At 37.5% G+C, this 12,470-nt stretch overlaps 1 protein-coding gene and 1 long non-coding RNA gene across 2 annotated transcripts; both read right to left on the bottom strand.

Annotated features, from left to right (window-relative positions):
- Positions 1-668: 668 nt before the first annotated feature.
- Positions 669-4,693, bottom strand: LOC126790368 (probable membrane-associated 30 kDa protein, chloroplastic). Its single transcript, XM_050516585.1, has 5 exons — positions 4,684-4,693; positions 4,110-4,192; positions 2,930-2,994; positions 1,975-2,049; positions 669-1,699 (listed from the first exon to the last, which is right to left on the bottom strand). Exons 2-5 carry the CDS (start codon positions 4,168-4,170, stop codon positions 1,586-1,588), a joined length of 315 nt encoding a protein of 104 aa, XP_050372542.1. The 5' UTR covers positions 4,171-4,192; positions 4,684-4,693; the 3' UTR covers positions 669-1,585.
- A 308-nt stretch (positions 4,694-5,001) lies between these two features.
- LOC126790377 (uncharacterized) lies at positions 5,002-6,619 on the bottom strand. Its single transcript, XR_007671717.1, has 3 exons — positions 6,495-6,619; positions 5,395-5,702; positions 5,002-5,069 (listed from the first exon to the last, which is right to left on the bottom strand). It is a non-coding gene; the product is annotated as an uncharacterized LOC126790377 (long non-coding RNA).
- Positions 6,620-12,470: the final 5,851 nt, after the last annotated feature.

Below are 12,470 nucleotides of genomic sequence, written 5' to 3'. Positions count from 1 at the left end.
ACCAATCAGTTTACAAAAGTTTATATGATTACAAAAGTTTACATTCGTATCTGCATCTCTCCCTCCGAAACAATGTCATCCAAAGAAACCATTTTCTGGTAACCCGTATTTGATTAAACACCTTGTTAGCTAGTGACCAGGTCCTCTCTGGGGCTTTGTCCTCAACATAGTGGTTGAAGCCAGCATTCCATGGTGTATGTCTCCATATAATTAGCACCGGCGAAAACCACCGGTGGCAGTCTGTGTGCTTGAGCCTGACCAAAATGACTGAAGATAGCCAGTAGTGTTATAGGCCACTCGTCTTCTCGAATTTCACTTTCATTTCAGAACTTCTGGGTTCGATTTCTTCAGGGAAAGAAATGAGTGGGAAATGATTGAATCGGAGACGTTGATAGTGACTAGTGCACGAGTAGTGCTTGTACTTGTTGAAATAGCTGTTCTTTGCTGAATAACTCGTTGGTTTTATTCTTCTTCTTTTTTCTTTAATGAGGAAGACAACAATTTTACTAAGATGCCAGCTAGTGAGTACAAAGTGACTATGTCACTCATTCCGGAGGAATATGGCACCCTCCCACAGACCCACACCAGTCTAACAATACTGCTAGTCTGCTACAGCGTAAGCTGCTGTGTTAGCTTCTCTACCTACATAATAGACCTTAGCTATAGCAGACGAATGTCCTTTATAATCCTTCCTAATTCATATAGGTCACTGCTTCCCAAATCAAGCACCCCTTGAAGCACAGCAAACAATCCGATTCTAGTATCACCGGGGAGAAATTTGAAGCTTTTCTACCATCTCACACGCCTCATTTCTACTACTTATTGAACATACCTCAACCGGCCACATGAACCACCAATTACCCTACCAAAGGCATCACAAGCCAAAACCCCCTCAGCTGCCAAAACCCTCCACAAAAACCAACGTTCAAATTAACTTTGAACCCGAAGATGGAGAGTGCGAACTAGCAAGTCTGAAGGTTTGGAGAAGAGTGGAGCTCAAAGGTGAGCAGTCGTATGGCAAGGCTCTTATTTGACAACCTTCACCCACCCAAAACTTGAAGCTTCTCTACCAAAACTTGTATCAGCATCGCGTCGTGCTTATAGCACATCATGAATGTAACCCTTACAACAGAAGTAGGAGTTAAACGGCCAGGCCTGTGCTCACCATCAATGAAGGCAAATCATGTGACTCAATTGTTTGCAGATCGAAGCATTACTGCATCGTAACTCATTGAGGTGCTGGAGCATTAAAACTGCTGCCTGCCAAGATATGCAACTTTGGATCATTAAAGCAACGTCAAACATAGAAAGGCAAACACAATTGGTTTGGGCATATGCTGTAGGAAAATTCTATGCTGTAAGCCAAAGATAAAAAAAATTTAAGCCTTCTAGTATTCAAACGCCGAGTAAATCAAAGCATGCTAGCCTTTTGCTGTAGATGTAGAGTACAAATAGAGAATGAAACCATGTCTACTGGATGCTGTTAACATATAGGCCTTCCACTGTACAAACTCTAACCAGTTCATTATATGACACCAAAATTCATATACGCGTCTAGAATTATCAAAATTCTGCCTGTGAAGCTTCAGAACTCCTTGGCTTTCCGTCTCAATTCATTAAGCTCCTTCTCAATCTCTAAATCCTTAAATGGATAAGCCTTGTACGACGAAACAGTTCTTCCAGGTGGAAGCTCTCCTTTCTGTAGGCAAACAAAGGGAAAAAAAGTTTAAAGACCCTGGTTGTTGAGATGACATGAATGAAAAAATGATGCTATGCTTTTGTCACTTCCATTGCTCAAGACAAACTTTCACAATTGCACATTATGTTTCTCGGCCAATCAAATAAAGTATGATACCCAGAACTTCTGGTAATCAAGTCCAAGAAACTTACTAAGTATCACAATAGCAGGCATCATATTTAAGTTTCAGACATTGTACTTTTTCAGTCATTTATGTTAATGATGATAGAGTGTACCTTTGTACTACCAGACAGTTCTTTTTTCAAATTTGCAAGATCATCGTCAACAGAAGAGCTCTTGAGCATCACAAACTACATTTTTGGTATAGGTAAACGGTAAGAATTCCACATTCAGCAGAGACAATCATAAATGAAAAGACTATAAGCTTAGTGTAATAAATAACGTAGCTAGATACCGTGCAGCGCAATTTGCACGAATAGCTTGAACCTAGAAATTTCATGATCTACAACAGTTAATCCTATTAGATCAAGAAATTCAAGACATATAATGTGCGCAAACTCCCGTAAAGTTATCTCTGAATGCAACAGTGCCATTTGTGGGTACACGTATTTTGATCAGGGTTAGAGGATCAGTAAGAAGATAAGAAAGAGAGGACACAAATTTCTGTAGGGGCTGTAACAGAGTAGCATTACTGACCCAGCTGAATATGTATGTGATCTCCGGTTCCCATTAATGCTTACATCCCACTTTGACCAGTTTGAGAATAACATTATAAAATAACATTACCAGACCATAGGATTCTGCAAACATCTGGAATCTAGCAAATTGTTTGGCAAGTATCATAAGGGGGTTCAACCCATCCATCATGGTCATTTGCAAACCATGTCCCTGACTATTCCTATGAGCATGTGTGTATCATATGCAAGCTACTTATATAAAATGTATCTTATGTCTATGTTTCTATCCACTAGTATGCCCAACTAGGCTGGATTGTAGAGTTTGGAAGTTGGGGCATATTGATTATGTTGCAAGTTACACTCAAATACGTCAATATATTACAGCTTGAACCTTGCCATGATGTTTAACTGATTAATGATATCGTGTTTGACTTGCTTCTACATCATTTTTCTCAAAATGTGTGGGCTCTCTAAGCATTGGAAAGATAACATAGAATTACAGAAGCACAAGATCAAAACTTGCAAAATAAAGCACAGAGAATGTGTCTTTTACCTTTGCTTCCAGATCATCCGTAGTTAACTGGCCAATAGCTTCTGCTTGGGATTCCAGTGCTAAGACTACAAATACAAAAGAAACAAAATCTAAAATAAATATGCATGCACATAAGTATATTAAAATACAATGAATGAATTCATCTCTAAAAAAAAAGTATATTAAAATATAATTTATGAAATAGGGTATATTCTCGGATTTTCACCAATCAAGGATAGACTATCATTATGCAACCTAAGAAAAGGTTAAAGTCAATCAATTTTGTGCAAACAGAGCAGACACAATATAAGTAACTTCACTGCTAAGCCATGGAACAGAGACAATATAGCCCCCTTTAATTCAGCTGATCAATCGAATAGCAATACTGATACCTACAACTGATTTTACTTTTACAAAAGCAATGAACGAAAATAAGGTCACTGTGTGATTAGACTGGAGAGTAGAAGCACCATTTGCTAGAAGCTGTTTGACATGGATCTGTACATAACATACAGGCAGTCAATAAGGTTTTGAATTTGGGAGGAGCTGAAGGTCTAGCATATTAGCGATTGTAAGGTTGCTTAAAGAACAGACAATGTTAATAGGTCAGAGATGCAATCGTAATGTAACTAAAAACAAACAAACAAAAACAAAAAAAAATCATTGTAATCCTAAAACTGGGGCCTTCACATTTATCAGTATATTTTCACATTTCAACCAAATTCAACGCCTTAGCAGTTTAAGGGTGGTTAAAGAACAGACCATGGCCAGAGTAGATTGTAATCCCATGTACCCAAAAAAATGAAAAAAGGAATTGCAGGCTTCTATTTTGATCAGTATACTTCCACACAAATTATCCAACATCATTTCACCCAAATCTTTAAAAAAGATGAACAAACTTCGGCTCTTATATATCTAACGAGACCTTCTACATGATATAGAGGAAACCAGAAGTCTTCACCAGTGACAAAAGTACAAAGTAATGGAGACGTAAGTTTCTTACATCAAGTTTCTAACACATTATTGCATGAAATCTCGCTCCAAATCTTTAACTCACCGCAGCAATGAAACTACAACAGCATATATTCCAGACAAAGGTGGTAAGTGATGTAAATGTATGTAATGGACTTGCGAAGTTTTCTATAGACAAAAATGAGCTTGACTAAAGTAATAGAGTGGATCCAAATAGACAACTCCTTACCTTTCTCTTCCATCTTTTCAAAAACGGAAAGGGCACTACTTGTATTAACATTCCCCACCATCTCACTCACTTGACTAGCAGTCCTGAAGCAATAGTATAGTGCCATCGACATAAAATAGTAAAAATACCAAGGATCGACACTTCATTGACATTTTCTCTTTTTCTTAAGAAAATGGAGAGTAAATCTATAAATATGGAGAATAAAAAAGGGAATGATAGTATCTTTTTTCGACCTTGTTTCTTGTATCTTGTTCTCTAAAAGCTACATAAATGTATACTATAGTGATAATTGCATTCATATCCACATAATTACAATTATAGAAAACAGTAACTGCCAGTACTTGACCACGTATACAAATACAGAAAGCACCACCATAAAGTTGTTCTTTTTATATGCTTGCTAAACCTATAGCAAACTTGATTTCAAGCTTCAATCAAAGACTTGATGCAAAAATGATGAAACTGCATATGTAAGTCAACTGCATATGCAAAAATGTAAAACAACGATTCCATTAATGTATAGAGCTGGTCACCAAAGAACTCAATGATCTGAAATTAATCTGAGCTAACTTACCTTCGTATTAGAGACGAGATTATCAACAACACCTTTCTTTTGATCAAGTTGAGTTTTCAAAGATTGAGCATTATCCTGCAAAACACATAAAGACAAAATCATACGTTTGTACTATGACATTTGGCAGCCTGATGAGCCAAAAACTAGTTTCACATTTGCCAATTGGCCCAATTCTTTTAGAATCAACTTGAGCTAAACACATCAAATATATGCTTGCTCAGGTATAATGTCGAATGACACAAATATTTCAAAAATCAAAAACAGATGAGTACAACTAAGCAAACAAGTGAAAACTGAAAAAACTTATAAACTCATTGAACTTGCCGCTAAAGATTTACGCCTCTTCAGAGCTTCACGTGCAAGATCTTCCTCTCCTCTTTGAAGAGCTAAATATAATGAAAACATATATACAATAATGAAATTAAGCACCAGAAGATGTCAAACTACAAATATCAAAGTATAACTAGAGTTCACTACTGAGGAATTCAAAATGGCATAGAAGAAAGAAGTTAAAAAACACAAACTGATAAGAAAGATAATGGAGAGAAGATAAAAAAGGAAATACAGACAACAATGTAAACAGCTACAGTAAAAGAGCATGGGTAATTACAAAATAACATACAAGAGAAAATCACAATGGAGATTGGGTGGGATCTCCAGAAACTATTAAATGTACAAAAACAAAGTAAAGTTTTTGGAGAGTATCATTACTTGTGCTGTGGCCTGACGCATTTTCGTCAAGTCATCATTCATTTCGAGAACTGCTTGCTCCAAGATTTTCTCAGGATCTTCAAAGGAACTTATGATTGCATTTGCATATGACTGCACTCAGTAACATTTGTGTAAGGAAATGCATAACCAGTTTCCTAAAGAACATTGTGTTTTGATTATAAGATGCCATGACTCTAGCAATTTGGCCAAAAAGGTTCATATTGGCACCAAGGGCACCTCCTTGTTGCCTAAATTATGTCTCTTATAGGAAGGAGCAACCCTGATCGCTTCAACTTTCAGAGCTCCTACTGAGAAAACAAATAAACAAATATTTGAACGTGAGACAGGAGATCATGTACTTGTAAGTGATTTTAAGACCTGAAAAATTATAACAGCCAAACAAGGAAATAGTTCCTGCTCCAAAGTTGATATTCCTAGCAAGTATCTTATTAAAATCTAGCCTACTCATATAAAAGAATTCTGACGATCTAGACAACATGATAGTTCAAAACCTTATGCCGCTAAGAGTAATAAGAGTAATATTAAGGCAATGAATAAGAGTCAGCTGCAGTTTTGCGTATAGCACCGCAAGACAAATACTGGGGTCGCAATTGACACTCTATGAGCAATTATCCAAGTTACAAAACTAATACCTTGCTGGATACCATGGCCTCGCAATCAAATTGGATGGGCCGAAAATATAGAATTATCCATTTAGTCAACCAGTTACAGTACAACTAAGGTGAAAATGAAAAATCCAACACTAAGACTAAAACTACAGGGACTAATACAGCAGCAACTGACACATTATCAGTATAAAACAATCTTGGAATAGAGCGAAAAAATCGTCAACCGAACCCAACTGTCCTCCGAAAACAAATCCAATTAACTCCCCCATTCCAAAACAAATGATAGTACCAAAATGTTTCCACATTCACACTCAAAAAAATCAATTCTACTTATGCTTAGCACAATCTTCTCGGCCCATTCGCCACTCGAATAATAAGAATTATAACATCATTGTAATCGAAATCAAACACTCACTGACAGCAAATAAATTAAACAAAGAATGAGAAAACTAAAACAAAAGGCTTATATACCTCCACCATTGAAGGAAGAGGTGGTGAGAGGTCTCCTGACCATAGACAGAGTGGCAAGCGATGAAGAAGACGCCTGGAACGACGACGCCGGCGTTGAAGCCATTGCCACTCCTGTAAATATCTGCATCATGTCACTGATTCAATTTCCACAAAGAAAATCAGAAACAAATATAGTAGGGACAAGTTAGAGAAAGAGAGAGAGAGAGAGAGAGAGAGAGAGAGAGAGAGAGAGAGAGAGAGAGAGAGAGAGAGAGAGAGAGTTGGCTTACCTGAAACCGGTGAAAGTGAAACGGCGGTGGAGACTTGAGAGAGGCTCCTCAACTATTGTCAGAGGGAAGAAATCGAAGAGTGGAGCTTCTTCTTTTAACCCGTTTTTATATGTTAGAAGGCTGTTGGTAACTCGGTAATAAAATTTCACTTTTTACCCTAGATTTTCTTGATTTATTGTCTTAATCGGTCGTCATAGTATGACCAACACGAACACCACTTGACATGTTTGACCCGTTTGCTGATCAGGTCTAAGTGTCTAACACGATATTAGATGTTCACGATCAACTCAATGAAACTAGTTTTAAACACTCACGGTAACGATCGCTGTGAACTAAATTTAATTTGTTTGTTTTGTTACCTTCATCAGTGATGAGTGTGTTATGGGGTTAAGAATGAGCTAAGAAATTTTACAAAACATAGAAAATGTCAAAAAGATATTCCGCAAACTCTAGGTTGGTTTAGGCATGAGTTTCAGTTTTCTTTTGTTTAAAATTTGCGACAATGCCAAGTTAGTTAGTTGGTTACATCTTTGAAGAATTGATCATCCTCAAACGAACTTCTTGTGCAAGTGCTCTCTAACTTAATCATCCTTAAGCAATCTCAGTGAAAAAAATTGATCTTCGCCGAGACCTGAAACTGAACTATTATCAAGAGCTCCAAACAATGACCATACAGAGCAGTGCTTCATATATCATCTCGATAGTTTAGAGCAAAGTATTTGATCTTATTTGCAAAACGGAGTGAACTAATACCATTTCATAATGAATTAATCATCTCAATGCTTTCCAACTAAACTATGGTATTCCGAGTTGTTGCGATCTATAAGATTCAACAAATCTGCGCTTGAATGAGCAGATGATAAAAGTGACCAAATTATGATACAACAATTAACACAAACCAATCTAATCAGATAACCAAATTTCCTTCAGCGTCTATTTGTCACCTAGACATCAGCATCAAGTTTATAAGGTAAAACGGAGCTCAGTTTCAGTATATTGATTAGTGACGATAATTACTCCTTTTGTTGGTAGCCTATCTTAAACGATGAACAATTGCAGCTGCAGTATACCACCAAAGATATCAGCATCTCAACTTTGCAGGGCGTTACCATTCTTTCGATGAAATCCAACTATAGTGTCTTGGAACCTGCAAGTGATGTTCACAATGGTTTAATTACCTCAAATTTAAGTCCCAGGAAAATATCATATCAAGACATCAAGTATTTCGACTGAACTGCAAGCGATGTTGACGTTGCTGGAGCTCTAATTAGGAGAAGGAAGCAAAGCAGTATGCATATGTCCATTAATATGGACAATTTCACCTAAAAATTCATGGGGAACACTTTCCAGTAACAGTAAATTGCTCAAGCTTCTATGTACATTACCCAAGTTCTGTATTTTAATTTCATCTATCCCTACTCACCCTCTGGTCTGGAAAAGCTTGGGGTTGGCAAACCTGAGATGTAACTGCTAATGGTAACTAATTGATAGCGTTTCAACTTCATATATCCTCTTTTTTGAGTCTCAAGTGTCTCAAATCTAACCCGTTCTCCTTTAAATTAGAAAAGTAGTAAATAAATCACATGTTTATCACACAGTCAGCATATTAGCCATTTTGGGTAGTTTAAGGCAAAACTGATTGTGATGCACTTACCAGTCATGTTTTGCAGTTATGAGTCATAAGTGACGGGTCAAAAATTATCACTCTTTTTTTTTTTGGTCAATGTAAAAAACAAAATTACCACTCATGTTTTGCCGTTACGATTCAGCCGACTTTTTCTGAACTCAACAAATGACCTAGATTGGCTATTTATGTACATTGCAACAAAGTAATGTGAAAGTGTGAAACCCTGCCTTTAGACACAAAGGACAATAAAGGATACTGGATGAAAGAATAACAATGAGCAGCCAGTTCTGTTTCAATTTTGGATGAAGAGAAAGTTAATTTAAAGCACATTGTATAGTAAAATAAGAGAGCTTATTCGGTACACGGCCCCGTGTATATACACGGTTTGTTGCACACCCACACACCATACATGAAAATGTTGCTGCTGAATTTTGTCAAGGATGTCTTCGTCTTCCCTATAAGAAAAGGCTAAAAACGTACTACACCCACCACTTCCTCCACTCCAAATCCTCTCTCTATCAAAAAGCCATATGATTTAAGGGACCATATTTTTTGGTCTGATATGAGATTTGCTAGTTAGGGCGAGGAACCAAGCAAATATGCTTTCTTTTGTCCTTAGATCTGCATTAGCTGGGCGCTGCACATACAAGCTTTCAAGGTCTATTGCACCCAATCACGATTAAGACAGATTTTTTGTCTTAGCAATCTATATTGATCTTCAACCCCAACTATAATGATTTTGAGATCAACCCCAGTTCCCGAAATTAAAACCAAGACGAATCAATCAAGATCATAGAGAATCTTAATCGCAGAAGAGAAACATTATAGAGAGAAGGAAATCCCAGAACCACGGTAACCATTCTTGGTTTAAGAAACAATAGAGGCAAGAATTGATTCAAAGATGGTGTTTGGTTGTGTTCCATGTCGACGACAAGGGTGAGGGAGAATGTAACATCCTTAAATTCAGAACAGTAAAATTTCGAATTTGTGAATGCTGGCACTCTGGTATAACTTCAATAAATGAAATTACGTTACAGCAGCTGAATATCTTATCCAAGTTTAACAAAACACTTAGATTTCAAACTGTAACAAAACATAAATACACATGTAGGTTGTACAATAGTCAACTCTCACAAGTCCTCACAAAAATAGGAAAATGAATATAAGCAAAAACAGCGCCCTGCTGTTACCCTGCTCACTCTTTCCGCCTTTACTATTGTGAAGTACCTGCAGTACTACCCCCTGTACTAATAATTGTACACCAGGATTGTAAACACAACCTGGTCAGCTACAAAGCTGGTATGAGTAAACTAAAAGAAATACTAAAGGATAATGTAACATATTTCTAAACTCATAAATATATATATATATATAAAACAACATTATCATCACAACACTAACAACGTCAACTCGCAACCAATGTCACAACAAACACCACACATTGCCACACAAGCACAATCACAACTCACAATCACATCGCAACATATGCAGAACATTATGGGTTAATGCGACCCTCAAGTCGCACCCAGAAGATTGGCAATAATACTAGAGCTCTAGATGATCATCCCCATAACCGGCCAAGGAGTGGTTCTGACATATGCCTACGCCACTAAGGCCGCCACACAGGCAGAACATTGAAATATATTTTGCCACTTAGGCCGCCGCTAAGGCTAAATCATATGTATTCATTTTCTTTCGCCAGACTGGGCGCCACTAAGGCAGAACAACTCACACAAGTCTTTTGCCTAAAGAGGCCGCCGCAAAGACAACACCACAACCCACAAAGCTACACACGCAATAATCATACCGGAAGGTACATTTTATTCCTTTCTGGTAACAACAAAATAATCACAACACAATAACGCCGGAAGGTACATTTTCTTCCATTCCGGTCACATAACATATAAGCACTTCGACTATACAAATCTTCCATCCAAAAACCTCCAATTTACCGAGAGGTACGTTTTATTCCCCCTCGGTCCCATCCTCCACAGTTCAATGAAAACCAACTAAAAATACACAATATATTTCACAAATATAATAGTTTTATTTACTTAGTGATAAATATATGCATATCATATTACCATTTAGATATACGTATATAAATCACCAAATATATACACATTTATATTCAATCACACAACAAGTAAAAATATATAAAATGTAAGTTCACACGTCTAGTTACCGCCAAGGTAACTAGACCAAACGTGAGGTTTACTCACCTTTTCGCTCCCGCAAACAACTTGTAATCCTCAAGTGAGATCACTCGCTTGCTCCTTCAATTACCTAAGTGACAGAACATCACTTAGTAAAAAAAGAACTAAAACCACTCAACACAACAAACCCTCTTTTAACATAAGGAAACTCTACACCTTCTTCCTTATGTAACTCTCGGTCTCTCTCTCTCTCTTCTTCTCAACTATCCCAAAATAGAAACAAAATCATAACCAATTAAACCACTTCACAACTAACCACTTAACCAAAACTTCACCCAAAACACAGACACAACTAACTAGCCAAACCAGCAACAAACTCATTGTCCACACACTCTTAATCCCTCAACTCAACCTAACTCAACCTCACTGCCCCAAACACAACCTCACAGCAAAATAAGTCAAGGTAAGAAACTCCTTACCACAAAATACTGACAGCAAGGTTGAGGGACTGCCAGAGGGCAGTGGCAATTCTCATCCTCTCCAAACTGCTGTTGTGGAACTGAGTTGCTGTCTAATACCACTCCAAAGCTTATGCAGCTGTGAAGTTAACCCCCTGAAGTGACCCAAGGCCCTATGCCGACAGTGATGCCGCAGCTTGCAGTGGCGATGTCCCCAGCTGCAGGTCTGTTACTGTCGGAGCTCCTTGGACATGCATGGAGGGGTGTGAATGTTCAGTTGGATGCTAGGTAGAGTCAGTGCAGCTCTAGGATGACTGGTGATGATAGATTAGTGACGGAATGAAGAGATTGGAGTGAGGGAAGATTTTTCTGAAACAAGGAAGAAATGGAGTCGGTGGATGAAGAAGAGAAATGAAGAGGAAAGAAGAAGAAATGGAGAAGAAGAGATAGGATCAGTGGGAGAAGGAGATAAGGGGAAAGATGGAGATATTTTTTTTTTCCAATTTCTCCTCTCTCCATTCTACACTTTTCAATAACAACTTACGTTATTAAAATTTCACTCCTCCGACTTCCAAAAATTACGTGTTGAATGTCTATGAACTCGTTTTGACGAGCTCTACGACTTTTGTGAATGAAGTTTTCGGAAACGAATGACGGATCAAAAGTCAACTCTTGAGTCAATCGAATTAAATCGAAAAAACGACTTAATGGTTCTCGAACCGATTTTTACTTCGAGTGAAGGCTATTTAAAAGACGTAGAATATGGATATAACCAAAATATCATTTCATTAATCTCCATGAAATTACAAGAAATGAATAATGAAATTCGGGTTATTACATAGAAGCTGATCGAGGAGGAGATCAGCGACGGGGTGACTGAATTAGGGTTTCACTTGCCGATGAGTTGCGGCAGGGGAGGTGACTCACTTGAGATTCTTCTGTTAGATTGGCATCTGATCTCAGACGATGCAAACTTTCATCCACGTGTTGAAATCGACGGTCAAGATGACCTGCCCATATACACGGCCCGTGTATACAATAAGTTTCGGTAAAATAATTACTACCAACTGGTAGCCATGATTGTTCAAAGCACGATGTATTGTTCACCTGAAATATCAGCAAGACTTCTATATTAGACCAGTGTTCAAAGCATTTCTTCTACAAAAAAAAACATAAGGAAAAAGAACTGCAAGTCTATGACATTGCAAGAGGTGGCGTAGTGTACACAAGTCATGAACTGCATCCCTCATATTTTCAACTATTTGGTATGTTTCTGAATTGCTTAATTGTAGCTTCAATTTAATATCTCATCACTTTATATTAATCCATTCACCTCGAAAATCCCTTCATTTTTGAAATTCCTTGTCACCTCTAAATCCAGTAGGTGTGCTTTTGTTGTGCATCTAAGGTTGAGGTAATAAGTTATATTCTATAGAGCATTAAAATCTGCTTAGTATGTAACACGA

The sequence above is a fragment of the Argentina anserina genome, chromosome 1 (assembly GCF_933775445.1).
Source record: "Argentina anserina chromosome 1, drPotAnse1.1, whole genome shotgun sequence".
NCBI classification, from domain to species: domain Eukaryota; kingdom Viridiplantae; phylum Streptophyta; class Magnoliopsida; order Rosales; family Rosaceae; genus Argentina; species Argentina anserina.
This window is presented reverse-complemented; position numbering and strand designations above follow the sequence as displayed.

Bases quoted from the DNA above. Each gene is read 5' to 3' on its own strand.
- LOC126790368 (XM_050516585.1), bottom strand. From the start codon at position 4,170: ATGGTGGGGAATGTTAATACAAGTAGTGCCCTTTCCGTTTTTGAAAAG. The intron at 2,995-4,109 runs GTAAGGAGTTGT...TTGTATTTGTAG, and splicing joins TGAAAAGATGGAAGAGAAAG to TCTTAGCACTGGAATCCCAA. The intron at 1,700-1,974 runs GTACACTCTATC...GTTTGCCTACAG, and splicing joins AACTGTCTGGTAGTACAAAG to AAAGGAGAGCTTCCACCTGG.